Source organism: Lissotriton vulgaris, chromosome 7 (assembly GCF_964263255.1).
Source record: "Lissotriton vulgaris chromosome 7, aLisVul1.2, whole genome shotgun sequence".
Lineage (NCBI taxonomy): Eukaryota > Metazoa > Chordata > Amphibia > Caudata > Salamandridae > Lissotriton > Lissotriton vulgaris.
In genome coordinates, this window is record NC_141695.1 from 1,187,556,911 (window position 1) to 1,187,570,235 (window position 13,325).

General features: G+C 44.8%; 1 protein-coding gene across 4 annotated transcripts in view; it reads left to right on the top strand.

Annotated features, from left to right (window-relative positions):
• Positions 1-13,325, top strand: part of RBM27 (RNA binding motif protein 27) — a 1,065,407-nt gene that overhangs the window by 249,139 nt on the left and 802,943 nt on the right. For 2 of the 4 annotated variants that reach the window (XM_086931660.1, XM_086931661.1), the window contains exon 7: positions 4,274-4,372. The exons of the other annotated variants lie outside the window; for them this stretch is intronic. In XM_086931660.1, the coding sequence (XP_086787786.1) occupies positions 4,274-4,372 (99 nt within the window). The remainder of the gene's footprint in view (positions 1-4,273; positions 4,373-13,325) is intronic. 4 annotated transcript variants of the gene reach the window in all.

The window sequence follows — 13,325 nt, forward strand, 5'->3', positions numbered from 1 at the left end:
GAACTCACCTGGTTGCCCTGAGAACCCTGTGTACATGCTTGCAGGCATGTTTTGTAATGCTACTCTGGCCTACTCTGACGTGCCAGAGCACATACTAAACCAAGCCTTGTCCCGGGGATTGATTTGCTCTATCCCTCCTGTCTTCCACGGTTGGAAGTAGGACAAATGCCAATTTAGTTGCTCTGGGAGACTTTAGACTGCAAATTTTGCCATCTCCCAAAGCAGTGTGTATAACAGATCATTAGGTTGTTGGCAGAGGTGTGTGGGGCTAGGTGTATAGGGCAAGCACCTTTCTCCACAAGCTGCTTATTGGGCATTGTGGAGTATGCAGTAAGCTTGTGTCTGATTGAGAGCTCTGACATTGGATGCGCTGAGAGGATTGCTTATTCACTAACATTTTTTAAATGTTTGCCATGAAAGGTTCAACGGCCAGGAGCTTTAATTTTATTAGATTGGATTGTAATACCTAGCAAAAGCATGTAGAAATAACTGGTGACCCATCCCCTCCTCCTTGGTATTCTTAACTGGCCTTATCTCTTTAAGGGGCCTCTGATTATTCTGCAAATCTTGGCACAGTCATTTATCACCAAAGAGGGTGGGAGAAGAGGTTGAACTTGGCCTCAAAAGTATGAATACAGATATTGTAAAATGACAACTTCAAAAACCAAAGTACAGTTTCAGTTCCTCTAGTTTGCTTCAAATAACTATTAACATGCCACTTCAGTTATGATGGTCAAAGTGAAAGCAGAGACTTGCAAGTTAACCATAGTCCTTTTTTAAACATCTTGACGAAATCCTATTTAAATTTTTAGCAGTTTTCTGAAGCAAAGCAAGCGATGCCTTCATCGTTTGCTAGGATCACAAACTGAATTTTCTCCAGTAATATGCCAAGTTAAATGTAAGTAGTAAAAAGTGTTTGCTTTAAATTGATCGGGATATGCCTACAATTCCCATTGATGCTGATCCGTCCTTGACCGATCAGGATCAATGAAAATCTGGAAATGCAAGTGTTTTGTTCTGGGATTTTTTGGCCTGCTTGACTATTGTCTCTTCCTCAGAATAAGATAACATTTCTTAACATTTTAGGTGGTTAGTTGATCTTTGTTTTTTAGCTGCCCCAATTCTGGATGAACTGTTTCACTGTCTTCAAGATTTATTTAGCTGTTATTTTAAAACGGCTTTTTTTGACATTTTCACTGCATAAATCGCTAATATAGTTTAAGTACCATAGTGTTCCTAAATATAAATGTAACTGTGTTTCATCTCAGATGGTTTTCTGACAATTCTAAACCACGCTTAAGTTGCTTATTGTTTGTGTATTGAGAAACATGTTTATCCCTGGCACTGTGAGCATTCAAACCATGCTTCAACTGTCTTGAAAGTCCCTGTAATACAGCATTTCTTAATCGTTTTTACCATCGAAAAGCTCAATGACGTTTGTAGCTACCTACCAATCAGTCCTTACTGTATCTAACTGAATATTATTTAATACAGATACTGTTGGAGCGAAGTCTTTCTAGATCCATCCACTTGCGTTTGCTTGCTTCTTCCCAGAAATGATTGGAGAAGATTATCAGGAGGTAGTTTCAAAGCATAAACCTGCTTCATACCAGTGCTGTTTTCATTAGATAGCTGTCATGTTTAGGTTTCGCCTGTGTTTTAAAAACACAGCACGCAATAGTTTCAAGGCGGGTGATTGTTCTGCCTTGTTTGTTCCATGGCCTAGGGTCCTCGTGAGCGAGCATTAATGCCATCTGTTTCCAATTATCGCGTTGGCGTTAATTGGAAACAAGATGGTGTTTCACTATCGGTCTCTTCCTGCATTACGTGTGTTCGTAGGAAAGTCGGTGTATGGCGCCATTGCAATGTTGTCAACACCCAGACTGGTCTCCTTTAGCTTGCGAATGGTGGTAAACACAAGTTGAATCTTATATTGAAACATTAAATGCGCATAAATCTTCAAGCGTGCAGAAAGGCAGCTTTATCTATAAAAGCATGGAAGTCAGAGCAGCTAATGACTGTATATTTGTCAGCTGCTGCAGAAGATTAGTTGATGGGGAGTATGAAGAGGAAGTGTCCGAGTTTTGGAAGATTGCTTAGTGCGATGTATCTGGTGAAGAAACGGTATGTTTCATATCGGAGTGCAAAGTACATATCCGTATGTCATCAGTTCATTAATCTTCGTCATCCGGAAGCAGCCAACGTCTAATCGATGTTTGTGAAATTGACAGAACCATGTTACAATAGGCAGTGACTGTCATCGAAGAGAAGGAAAAAAGAACAGCTGGGTTATATGCGTGTGGTGAAATAAACAAGCATTCGCTTAACCAATAGGTCTCCCCTTTCGGACCTTGTAAGTAAAAAAAACAAAACTTAAGTACAAGACTTCGTGTTTACATTTACTTCGTATTTAGAATGCAGTAAATGTAAACATGAAGTCTTACACTTTAGTTTTTTGTTGTTTTATTTTTACTTACAAGGTCCTAAAGGCGAGACCTATTGGCTTAGCCAATTCTTGACTTAAAAGCTTCATTTGTGTGGCATAATAGTTTTTAGAGAGCTGCCTAACTTCAAAATGCTCTTCATAGCCAACTCATCTTGTTGGTATCTCTCTTTACTATGGTCTCCCATTCATGTCTAAGCGAGTCTTTGTTGTTTTTGACCTCAAACTCCATTACGTTATGTTATGTGAATTAGTAGAATGCAGCTACTCATCCATTAGAGTATCCAGGTGCTGAGAAGGACAGTTTTAAATAGCCCCAAATTAAGAGGCAGTCGAACAATGAGAGTCTAGATATCAATCTATACACTTATGTAAAACTGTGCTGCTGATGTTGATTACCTCTTCTTTACAACATCGCATTAGTGGTTGGCAGATCACAGTGGTTTGTAGAATCTATAAAGAATGTAATGCGAGGGCCAGCAATGGGAGTAAGTAAATATAAACTGTTAATAGTGGCTAGGACCTCTCCTCCCCCCGCCACTTAACTTGTCCCTGTCCAAAATGTAATTCACTCTTGGATGTTTGGAGTCCCCAGCCTCCCTTTCTCCCAGATTCAGAGCTGGAAGCTGGCTCCATTTTGACTCCACATCTATAGTCTGTTCCACTCCATTTTGCCTCATCTAAAATTAACTGGGCCCCTTTTTTCATTTTAAACAGCATAGTGAGTTGTCACTAATTTTAACCGATGGCTGTATCATTGTAAACATCATAAAACATTTGTGAACTTGGTAGGGAATAATGACACCAAAGTGAAGCAGAATAACTAGTTTGACTCCTTATAGATACGCTCTTATAGTGGTAAAATAGATAGTACAGGACAGTCCTTTATGGCAGAAAGCTTACGGTTGTATACCAAAGAAATATTTTGGTTATTATTCCCATTGAGGTGCTCACTGTGTAACTTTGCTTATTTTGTTCTTCCCTCTTACTATTAAGCCTTCAATTACTGAATTCTACAATACTACTGCTGATAGTCTTGTCCCTGTCAAAGATTGTGTTTACATCCTTATGTTCTTTAGTTGGTTGTTTAAATGTACTGACTGAGAATGTATTTGCTTGTTACTAGAATGCATGAAAACTGGATGTTTAAGAAGTTGGCAGGAAATGCCTTTTAGGCAGCCAATATTTTTTATGTTATTTATCTAGTGGTCAAACCCCCAGTTTGCCAATCTCTTGCTGCTTCTGGCTGGAATTCAGAAAAGTGAGCCATCAATACCAAAGCAGCAGTTCCAACTACTCACAGATGAGAGGCTTGTTTTAAGACCAATTCAAGCCACTAAGGTGTCTAAGACTCTTATGCTAGGTATTTAGTCAATTCTTCTAAAGGCAGCCCTTTTCTTGGAAATCCTGGCCCTGCTCATTTGCTGTTTTCTTTCAAAATGCAGTGATTTGCCCTCACACATTTGATCTTGCTTCCTCAAAACTAGGAATCTCTGCAGATCCCTGAGCTTTAAGGTATGCATGCCTGGAGATTTCCCTAAGGCACCTTCCATTTGTTTTACTTTTTCTTCTCTACTCGTTTGGCAGGCTAGATGAGGAGCGATGCAATAAGGCTCTTATCAGCCACTCCCCTTAAGCATAATATATACTGTTAGGAAAGAATAATAAGAATGTTGTAATCACTCCTGCAGTAATAAGCCGCTATTTCTCCTTTAATAATTTTGGTATTTTAATTAAGGTGTTCTGTAGATTAGTGCTGACCTCTGTAAGGTTGCACCATGCACCCTAACAAAGATTTTTCCATCTAAATGGTGTTCCCTTATCTGACAGACCAAAAAGGAAGGGAAGAATCATTGAACGCAGATGGAGGAGATCCTGGCTCATCGATCAATAAGTTGTCCATCAAATCCAACTTAGAGCTTAATGAAGGTCAGTTAGAACAACTCATCTGTGTTATATAGGCAGAGTACTGGCAATGTCAAATTGTATTTGTTTATACCTGTATAGTGCCATAACCCACAGGTAACTAATTGTTTTCCTGTAAGCGTTTTAAACAGAACAAGCTCAAACAAATTGCAGATCTATTCAGACTAGTTGACCAATCTTCCCAACTTTGGATGATATTCATGGTTGAGTCTGTCTCTTTAGAAGTTCGAACCGGCTAGTTTTTTCAGATTCTTTTATTTAATTATAAAGGCCACACACAGCTTAATAGTAGATTTATGGAAATGAACATAGATGGAGGAAGAAGATTGTTACTTGATTGAAATGATCAGGGAAGAAGCAGCTCTTTTTATTTCTCCAAGGGACATGTTAAAATTGTACTTTACCAAATATTTATGCAAATATTTTGTGTTTAACTGTAGGAGAGAAGGAAATCCATTTAAAAGAAGAGAAAAACTTATTGTCTTCCACATTTGTTTTCTTTTTTCAAAGGAAAGCTGGAGTCGGGTAGATGTGAATTTACCTCCCTTTAGTTTTTTGCTCCAATAACTGCAATGTTAATGTTTTATACATGTTGGATTTCACAATGACTTTGGAGTTGCATTGATTGAAGAAAGGTGACTTGGTAAATTGCAAAGAATTATGTGCTGTGCACCCTATTGATCATGTTGTGCTCTAACTTCACATTAACATTACTTTGTTTAATGGAGAGTGTTTTGGGCAGGTAATACGGTGTGACATAACTCTCTCTGGTTATTGATTATGTGCCAGGTGCTATGTCGATCGCATAGTACACACTGTACCCTGTTCCTCGACCTACTGCTCTACTTTTAGTAAACCTGCTTGACCAGGCTACCCTCATCTGTGGGGTGTGTAACAAGAATACCTAACATTTCTTATTTAGTTAGCCAGATCTGATTCACTGATCTATTGAAACACCATTATAAACAATAACAATACAGATTCAACATTTTAAACCACATTTTTAATCAACTACAGGTTAATCCACTTTCCCTCCCACATGTACAGTAAACAACTGTTCCATATCACTCGTCGTGGTGCCTTAGCTTCTTGCCCCAGGCTTGGTCCTTATACATCAAGCAGCATGTAAGAATTTGGAAACGGCAAACACTACGATCAAGGTAGCATGTTACACAATGGGTTTAACCATTTTGACCTAGGCCTGATAAAAGATTTGGCGAAAATTAAAGGATGGCCCTTGGTCTCCTCTTGTAACATACAGATTGAGCATACAATTTACCTTTGTCCAGAGCTGGCCACCTAGATATAAAGGGCTAATGGTAAGGTCCTGACTCTGACCTTTATATAAAACAACCTCGCTCTCGGTGGCTATATCTGGGTTAAATGATCCTCCAATTTATTATCCATTTTAGCCAAACAAAATGTGTCAGTCAGCCTACCCAGGAGCTCACTGGATGTTGCTTGGCCGTGAAATAAAGCCAATGCTAGAATCCACATCTGACCAATAATGTGACAAGCCATGCTCTTGGAGTGATTATTTTTTAACATCTGATAGAGACTACTAGGCGCAGATTCCTTAACGTTGAATTATACCCAGGCGTGATGAGACTGGATCTGAATTTTTTTTTGCCACAGCATTCCTGCGTGCCAGGGGGACGGCATCACGCGACTCCGCCCAGGCGTTGTCCACGTACGTGAAGTCGGCGAGGTCACATAAGTCTCACCCTGGCGCGCCTACGTCAGTTTTTTCCTATTTCGCGTGCAACGCAGATTCGGTTTGTGCTCCGGGCCTGTTTAGTCCTTTCCCTATTGCGTGTGTTTGTGGGAACAGTATGCGGATACCTTCTGGCTTTAAGATATGCTCGTATTGAGGACGCCTGATGTCGGCGACGGACCCTCACCTCATTTGCATCACGACTCCACTGATTGCAAGGTGTGCCAGCAGTTTAAGCCGAAGTCGCGGCGGAAGCGCCGGATGAAACTTCTCTCGGCTTGCATGTCCAGATTGGCTTTGTCACCTCGATCAGCTTCTTCGGAAGCATTTCGAAGCCATAGTCGTCTTCCTCATCCCTCTCCTAAGCTGCAAGAGCGTCGCTCACCTGTCTGTAAGTGTCGCAGTTTGTCCCAGAGGGCTGGTTTCTGGCCTGTTGGGGGCGTTAGCTCTCCACTAGTGATGCGGCCCTGCGTATTGACCCCCTTTCCACTGTTTCCCGGTGAGGGAGCATCGAGAGCCCAGATGGAGACATATGCGGTGCCTGTGCAGGCCTCGCTGACTTCTCCTCCGTCCGTCCCCCCCCCCCCCCCGCCACTCCCCCCCCCTCCTAGGACGTCGGCGGATCCCTGGAGTTGTGCCGGGCCCTCTGCGGCATCGCCGGCGGCTCAGACCCCGGCAGCGACTGGCTCGGTTCCAGGCTTGGAGGATGTGGTGCCGTTGGGGTGTGGCCCCTTGGAGGTCCCTCCTTCGGACCACGGCGCCCCTGCTTCGCCTCGAACTCCTGCGGGAGTCCCTGTGGTGTCTCGGGAGGTCGCCGGGGCTCGGATCGCATCCCCGAGCCCTTCTCAGCCCGATGGACAGGTGGCGATCTTGTCTGAGACCGAGGTGACGCCGCTATGGAGCCGGCAGCTGCTGGCCCTGGCGGCTGCACAGGGGTCGGCGGACCCTCCGTCCCATCATGGATCGAGGCTGGCGGGGGACCCCTCCTCCCTCCCCGGGCCCCTCTTGTCCCTTCACGCAGGCGACTGCCTCGTCGGAGGTTGAGTTGGCGCCCTTCCGGCACAGTCCCTTAGCCACCACGGCTCCGGCCCAGCCCCGGTCTCCTGCACCGTGTGGTGTGGAGGAGGCCGTTGCCGCGGTTTTTACCGGAGGAGCCACAGGTCCCCCACTCCTCGGCCCCTCTTCTTCCTTTCCGGGCCTGGCCTTTCCCCACTCCGATTGGCTTAGGGAATGGTGGCCTTAGCTTGCAGCCGTCGCCTACGGAGGAGCTGATTTCCCCACCGCGGGGACCTATGGAGGCGGGGGCGGCCTTCGCTCGTGCTGTTTCCACGGTTGTGGGTATTTTGCGCATGAGTGATCCGGCTGCCCATTTCCCCTGCGGATCATCTTTTGGAAGTTCTCCACCAGGGCTCTGGTGGGAGGGAGCTGCTGCTTCCCTTTGAGGGTTCGCTCCATTCTTATCTGATGGCGGCTTGGGGGCGCCCCGCCACGGGGGATCCGGTGCCCCAACACCTTCAGCACCGGCACCTTCCAGCACCGCGTGACCCGTCTTTCCCTCCACCACTCTGCCGCAAGCCTTTTTTTGCGGACTGCCTTTCCCTCCCTGCCGCCGCTGTTGTCTCCACCATCACGGGAGGCCCGCTGGCTGGATTCTTGGGGGCTTAATATGTTTGCTTCAACCAGTGCGGCCCTGCAGGCCCCTAACACTTTGTGTGTTGGCTAGGGCCACCTCTTGCTTGTGGGATTCGGTGTAGTGCCTTGGATCTGCTGCTTCTCAGGAGGATGCTGTCCGCTTTTATTCTTCACTCCGCTCTGGACATCTCGGAGGTTGTTGGTTGTGCCATGGCTTCTTCGGTTGCCCTTCGCCGCCATGCTTGGCTTTGGGACAGTGTGTTCCTGGAAAATGTTCGGGAATGGCTGGCAGATCTTCCCTTCGATGGCATTCTTTTGTTCCACGCCCCGGCAGACTCCGCCATCCAGAAGTTCTTGGCAGGGCTTCAGCCTCCTCCTCCTCCTCCTAAGTGACCTGCGAGTTGATTGTTTTTTGGGTGCTGTTCTTTCGTTGGGGCGGGTAACCCCAGTTGTGTGATCTGTGTGCTTCATGTGCATTTGAGTCCTCTTTGTTGAGACTTTGGTTCTGTTGGCTGCTGGCCGGCCTTTCTTGACTGTGTATTTTGCCTTTGGTTATCTACACCAGGTTGGCCCTGAGATTAGGCCTTCTGTTTTTTCTCTTTGGTTGCTTGACAGGCCTTCTGTAGTGGTTTTTCCTGCAGATCTTTCTGTTGTCCTCTGCTGCGGAAGTTTCTTCCTAAGAGGCTTCCCATGTCTTGGGACTTAACATACCCTGTGTGGGGTAGTGGTAGCTGTTATATAGCTTGTTATGTGCTTGGGAGTTGTGGTCGCCTTCGGGCCTCTGCTTTCCATGGGGTTTAAGTACGTTACAGGTGCAATTCCCTTATTGTTGGTCTGGAATGCCTTTGGTGGCGCCCCGTGGTGTCCTTCTCTGGGGTCGCTGCACTGTTAGCCTGGTCTGACCTGTTGTCTGCGGCCTGGCACCATGGCTTGTGTTCCACTTTTTTTTGGGTCGTGTGTGCAGGTCCCTCCCTGAGGTGTGTCCGGGCCCTTCTTCGCCTTCCTGCTCTCTGTCTTGGAGGTTCAAATTGATTTTGTGTTCCTTTTTCCTCTTTCAGGCTCAGCCTGCCTGGGCTTTCTGGGTGCCCCTGGGCTACTCTTTCTGGTTCTGCCTGCTTTATTGCCGTCGGCGCCTTTCTGTCTGGTCTATTGACTTCTGGCTGTGGTAGGCTCAGCTGCCCACTTTGCGGGGTGTGTTACTGGTGGGGGGGAGGGGGGGGGGCTAGCCTTCTTTCTACCTAGTCTTCTTGGAGTCTCTAGGTTGATCTTCTTCCTCGCCTTGGCCTTGGATGAAGGTTCTGTTGCCTTGTATGTGCGTGGGGTGCTTCTGCCTCCTCTTGCCTTGCCCTTGTTTCCTCTGCTGAGTGTGAACAGGCTTCCCCTTCTTTACTTCTTCTTGCATCCCCCTTGGGGTCGGTGGTGTTCTGACTGTAGGGGTTCGCCTTGCCTGGGTGGGACTCGTCCCTTGTGGGACCCTCTGTTATGTTCAGGCTGGTGGGGTCCTCTCGCAGACCCTCCTTCCCCGTGGGTATGGCTAGGGTATCTATTCTACGTTAAGGAATCTGTAGCTAGTAGTCTCTATCAGATGTACGAGTTACTTACCTTTTGGTAACGATGTATCTGGTAGAGATGATTCTAGCCGCAGATTCCTTCACGACCCGCCCTTCCTCCCCGTTCTGCGAGGACCTTTGGCTTGGTCTTCTACACTTGCCTCCTGGTGGGTGGCTATGTCTTCTGGGAGTGCATTCTTTCTCTCTTTTTGACGGGATGATTCGTCCTGATCTTGTTCCTTTCCTCCTCTTTTGGCACATTGGAGGATGGGTTTATAGGTACTTCTGTGCCCTTCTGTTCTGGTTACTCCATGATTGGGGCTTACCTCAATCTCTTCCCTCCCCTCCCTCTCCCCTTTATTACTACGGGTTCTGGCCGCTCTGCTATCCTCTAGCTTGGGGCCATCTAGCTGTGCCTCTGTCCTTTTGTTCCTTTGAGGTTTTGTCACACTCTGTGATTGGGTTGTCTTGAAGGTTTGTCGTTCCCTGTTTGTCTTGGACTGGTTCCCCTTCATTGTTCATGGTTGGGGTTTTAGTCCTGCTACATGTTGTCATGACATTTATACATGTGTTCTTTGTCTCGGTGGGGTGGGGGGTGCAGCATACTTTCTGGCAGGGTGGCTGCTCAGGGCTGTGCTCTGTTATTTCTTCTTTTCACTGCCTTTGGGTACTGCAGTGTTGATACTGCTCCTTATGGTGTTGTTCGTCACCATTTCTTCTTTTTTCCCAATTTTTCGGCTTTTTGCACACTGTTCCCATTCTCCCACAGTTTTTTCTGATGGCTCCGCATTGTGGCGCGTAAACTTTATTTGAAGAAAACTGACGTAGGTGCGCCGGGGTGGGACTTATGTGACCTTGCTGATGTCACGTATGCGGACAATGCCTGGGTGGAGTTACGTGATGCCGTCCCCCGGCTCGCAGGGATGCTGTGGCAAAAAAGAATTACGGATCCAGTCCCACGCCTGTGCATAATTCTACGTTCAGGAATCTGCGGCTAGAATCATCTCTACCAGATACATCATTACCGAAGGTAAGTAACTCGTACAACTGACTGTCTATGATGTTTTATGAGGCTGCAGTTCTCCATTCCTATTTGTGTTCATATTGAAGGTATGCCTGTGTTTGTATTGTAGAGTCAAATATGTAAACTACATCTGATACTGTGAGTGAGTTGGCCCACTGTATCCATCTCGGATGTAAAACTTTCGCATTTGGGACACTGGTCTTTGTAACAGCCTCTAGGGCTGGAATTGGAGTTCTGACAATTGTTTTCCTTGAGCCAGTGATCTTTCTTTCACTAGAGCTAGCTGTTCTGCAGTTAGGATTTTGCAAAATGCATTTTTACATGGGTATATAAATGTGATTTATATGTATTTGGTACAGTGTCTCCTTCATTGAAAGTGACAAAGTTGTATTCCGATTTACCTGCAATTATACAGATCACCAAGTTTGTATTGTTTACACATGTGTAAGTTTTTTTAAGCTAACATGTCAGCTTGTATTTAACATATAATCTGTGTGTGTTCAGCTGTCCAATGTGTGCTTGAAAGTCTGGACGAATTAAGCCGTAAAACCGTTTTAACCATTGTGCATAATCTGGTTTGTATGTTCTGCCAAAGTTTAGAAAACCGAATATTGATTGAAATGTTATCAATATTTTTTGGAGGTTGTAGAAGCGCACACTCCTCTAAGAAATGTCTCCAGGCTTTTGCCCTCACTTGACAGCTTGTATCCCAAGAACAGCACTGAGATTGGCATTCCTTGATTTTTCTTAAATTAAATTTGTAGCCCATGTGACTAAAATCCAAAATTATTAGATGTACTCTGATCAAGTGAGTTAAGTCCTCCTCCTTTAAGTATATGTCCTGGACATAGGACAGGGTTTGGTCATCAAAATCTTGTAACAGGTCTATGACTCGGACTGATAACAGCACTGGGCTATTCTTATACGCTTGAGGCAATCGACAGAACTATTCATGAGAACCCAAAGCGCTGAATGCGATCAAGTACCTGCTTTCAGTCGATATGTTTTGGCATAAAAAAACATTTGAAATGTCTAATGTGGTTTTATATTTTTTGTTCACTGTATTGTTCATTAGTGCCAACCTATGCACATTTTGTACCGCAAATGTGCGTGTAGCAGTGTTCAAGTGTCTATAATCTAAGACTAAACTATGTAAATGGTCTTGTTTCATTACTGGAAACAAGGGATTAAGCATTGGTGAGGTGCAACTTTCTAATACAGCCTGGTATTCAGGTTGTGTTTCTCTCCAACTTGTCTTTGACCTCATGTTTAATGGGGTATTGTCTTTGTGGTTGTGGGGTAGGCCTCACAGGTACGATTTGTTAAGGATAGCCATCAACTCAACCTATGTGGTTGCTCTGTAATGCTGGAGCTTGCGCTAAGGCTCACTCCTCAGAATATGTGTGCTTATCCGATTGTGAAATAAGGCTGGAAAAAGCTGGTAAAATTACTATTTCTCCTTGTTGGCAATCCCTAACAAACTCTAGTGGCCAAGCCTTCCCAACCAAGAGAATGTCTTAGCGGAATTACAGGTACTCTCAAAGAGAACTTTGATAGTACATTTTATATTCCCCTCCATCTAAAGTTGCAATTCATATACTTGACAAGGGACAATCAGTCTCTGGTCTGGTGTTTACAACTGGACTTAATCAGTCTTTGCTTTTGCCGCCAGACACTCCATAATATTCGTGCAAACTATCAAAACTATTGCTGCACTGTCCAGCATGGTCGGAGCCCACTCCCTGTTACCCGTTCAGAAGCCATATCCTGTATCTGTGGCACGCTTGGCTTTGATCCCTGCCACTTTCTTCTTTTTAAATTGAGGCTTTGAATGTGGAGTTTTGTCTTCCTTTATTGTTATGTAGGCAGAAGAGTGTTGAGTCCTTCTTTGATTTCACATACCCCCTGATCTGCTCTCTGATTGCCCTCCTCTCTTTAAGCCTTTCTTGGAGGACTTCTGAAAGACACGAGAAGGCTGTCAAGCTGTTTAGTTGAATGACGGTTACGAAAATTATAGCACTTTTCAGTAGACTCTTGTTGAGGAGATCCATCCTGTGCTTTAGCCTTTATTTAAATTTTCTTAATATCACACTCTTTTTTGAAGTCTTGGATGCCTGCTTCGAATTATCCTTTAAATAATTACCGTTGATTTGTGGTTTATTAGGTCTGGCTCCCAAATTATCTTTACCTTTGATGTTTAAGTTTCTTCAATACTTTTTGGTTGTTTGCACTCCTTTTTTCCTGGAGCAACCTGTGTGAACCGCTGCATATAGCCAATGCTGCTGCTTCCCCTTTTATATTACATGAGTAAGAGGCACTGTGGCAAAATTGCCCATTAGTTTCATCTAAAAGTCAGGGCAAGGGCCACCCCTTACTCAATTTGGATCTGTTTAACACTTCCTGCAAAGCAGATAAGGAGGGTGTACCATATGTTCTGGTATATACAGCAGCAAAGACTGTGCCCTAAGTGGCTCAGTTTTCCACTGGGGGAGCCATCCCCATTGGCAGGCATACTGTGAGAATTTTGTGTTTTTCTTGGTGTCTCGTAAGGGGAAACACTCTTTCAAGCTGGTTTCTTTTTTGAGCAGTTCAGAAATGAATCGCTTGTCTTATGATCAGAACTTTACCCATTATTGCAATAAAGGTCACTGGTCTAATTCCAGGCGTAGCCAATTCTAGTTGTGCAGCTTGAGCAGCCCTTGCAGGGATTGTTATTGTTTGCATCATGTATTGTGTCAAACATCTGTATATTCAGACCAGACTTGTGTACAGTGTTCTTAGCTCTGGTGCAGTAAGATTTGCTATGTCAGGATGTGGTGTATAATCTCCTATAACTGGCCATGTTTCTACCTCATTAATGAGGGGACCCAGTGTAACATTGTTTCTTATGTGGTAGGGCGCCTTCATACCAATTTTGGTGTTCTTGAAATGTTAAAGGTATTTTTAGTGCTGCATAAACTGTGTAGTTGTTAGGAGCTACAGTGAAAGTGTCTTAATTGTTCATTTACTGTTGGGAATGTGACCCATAAATTGAAT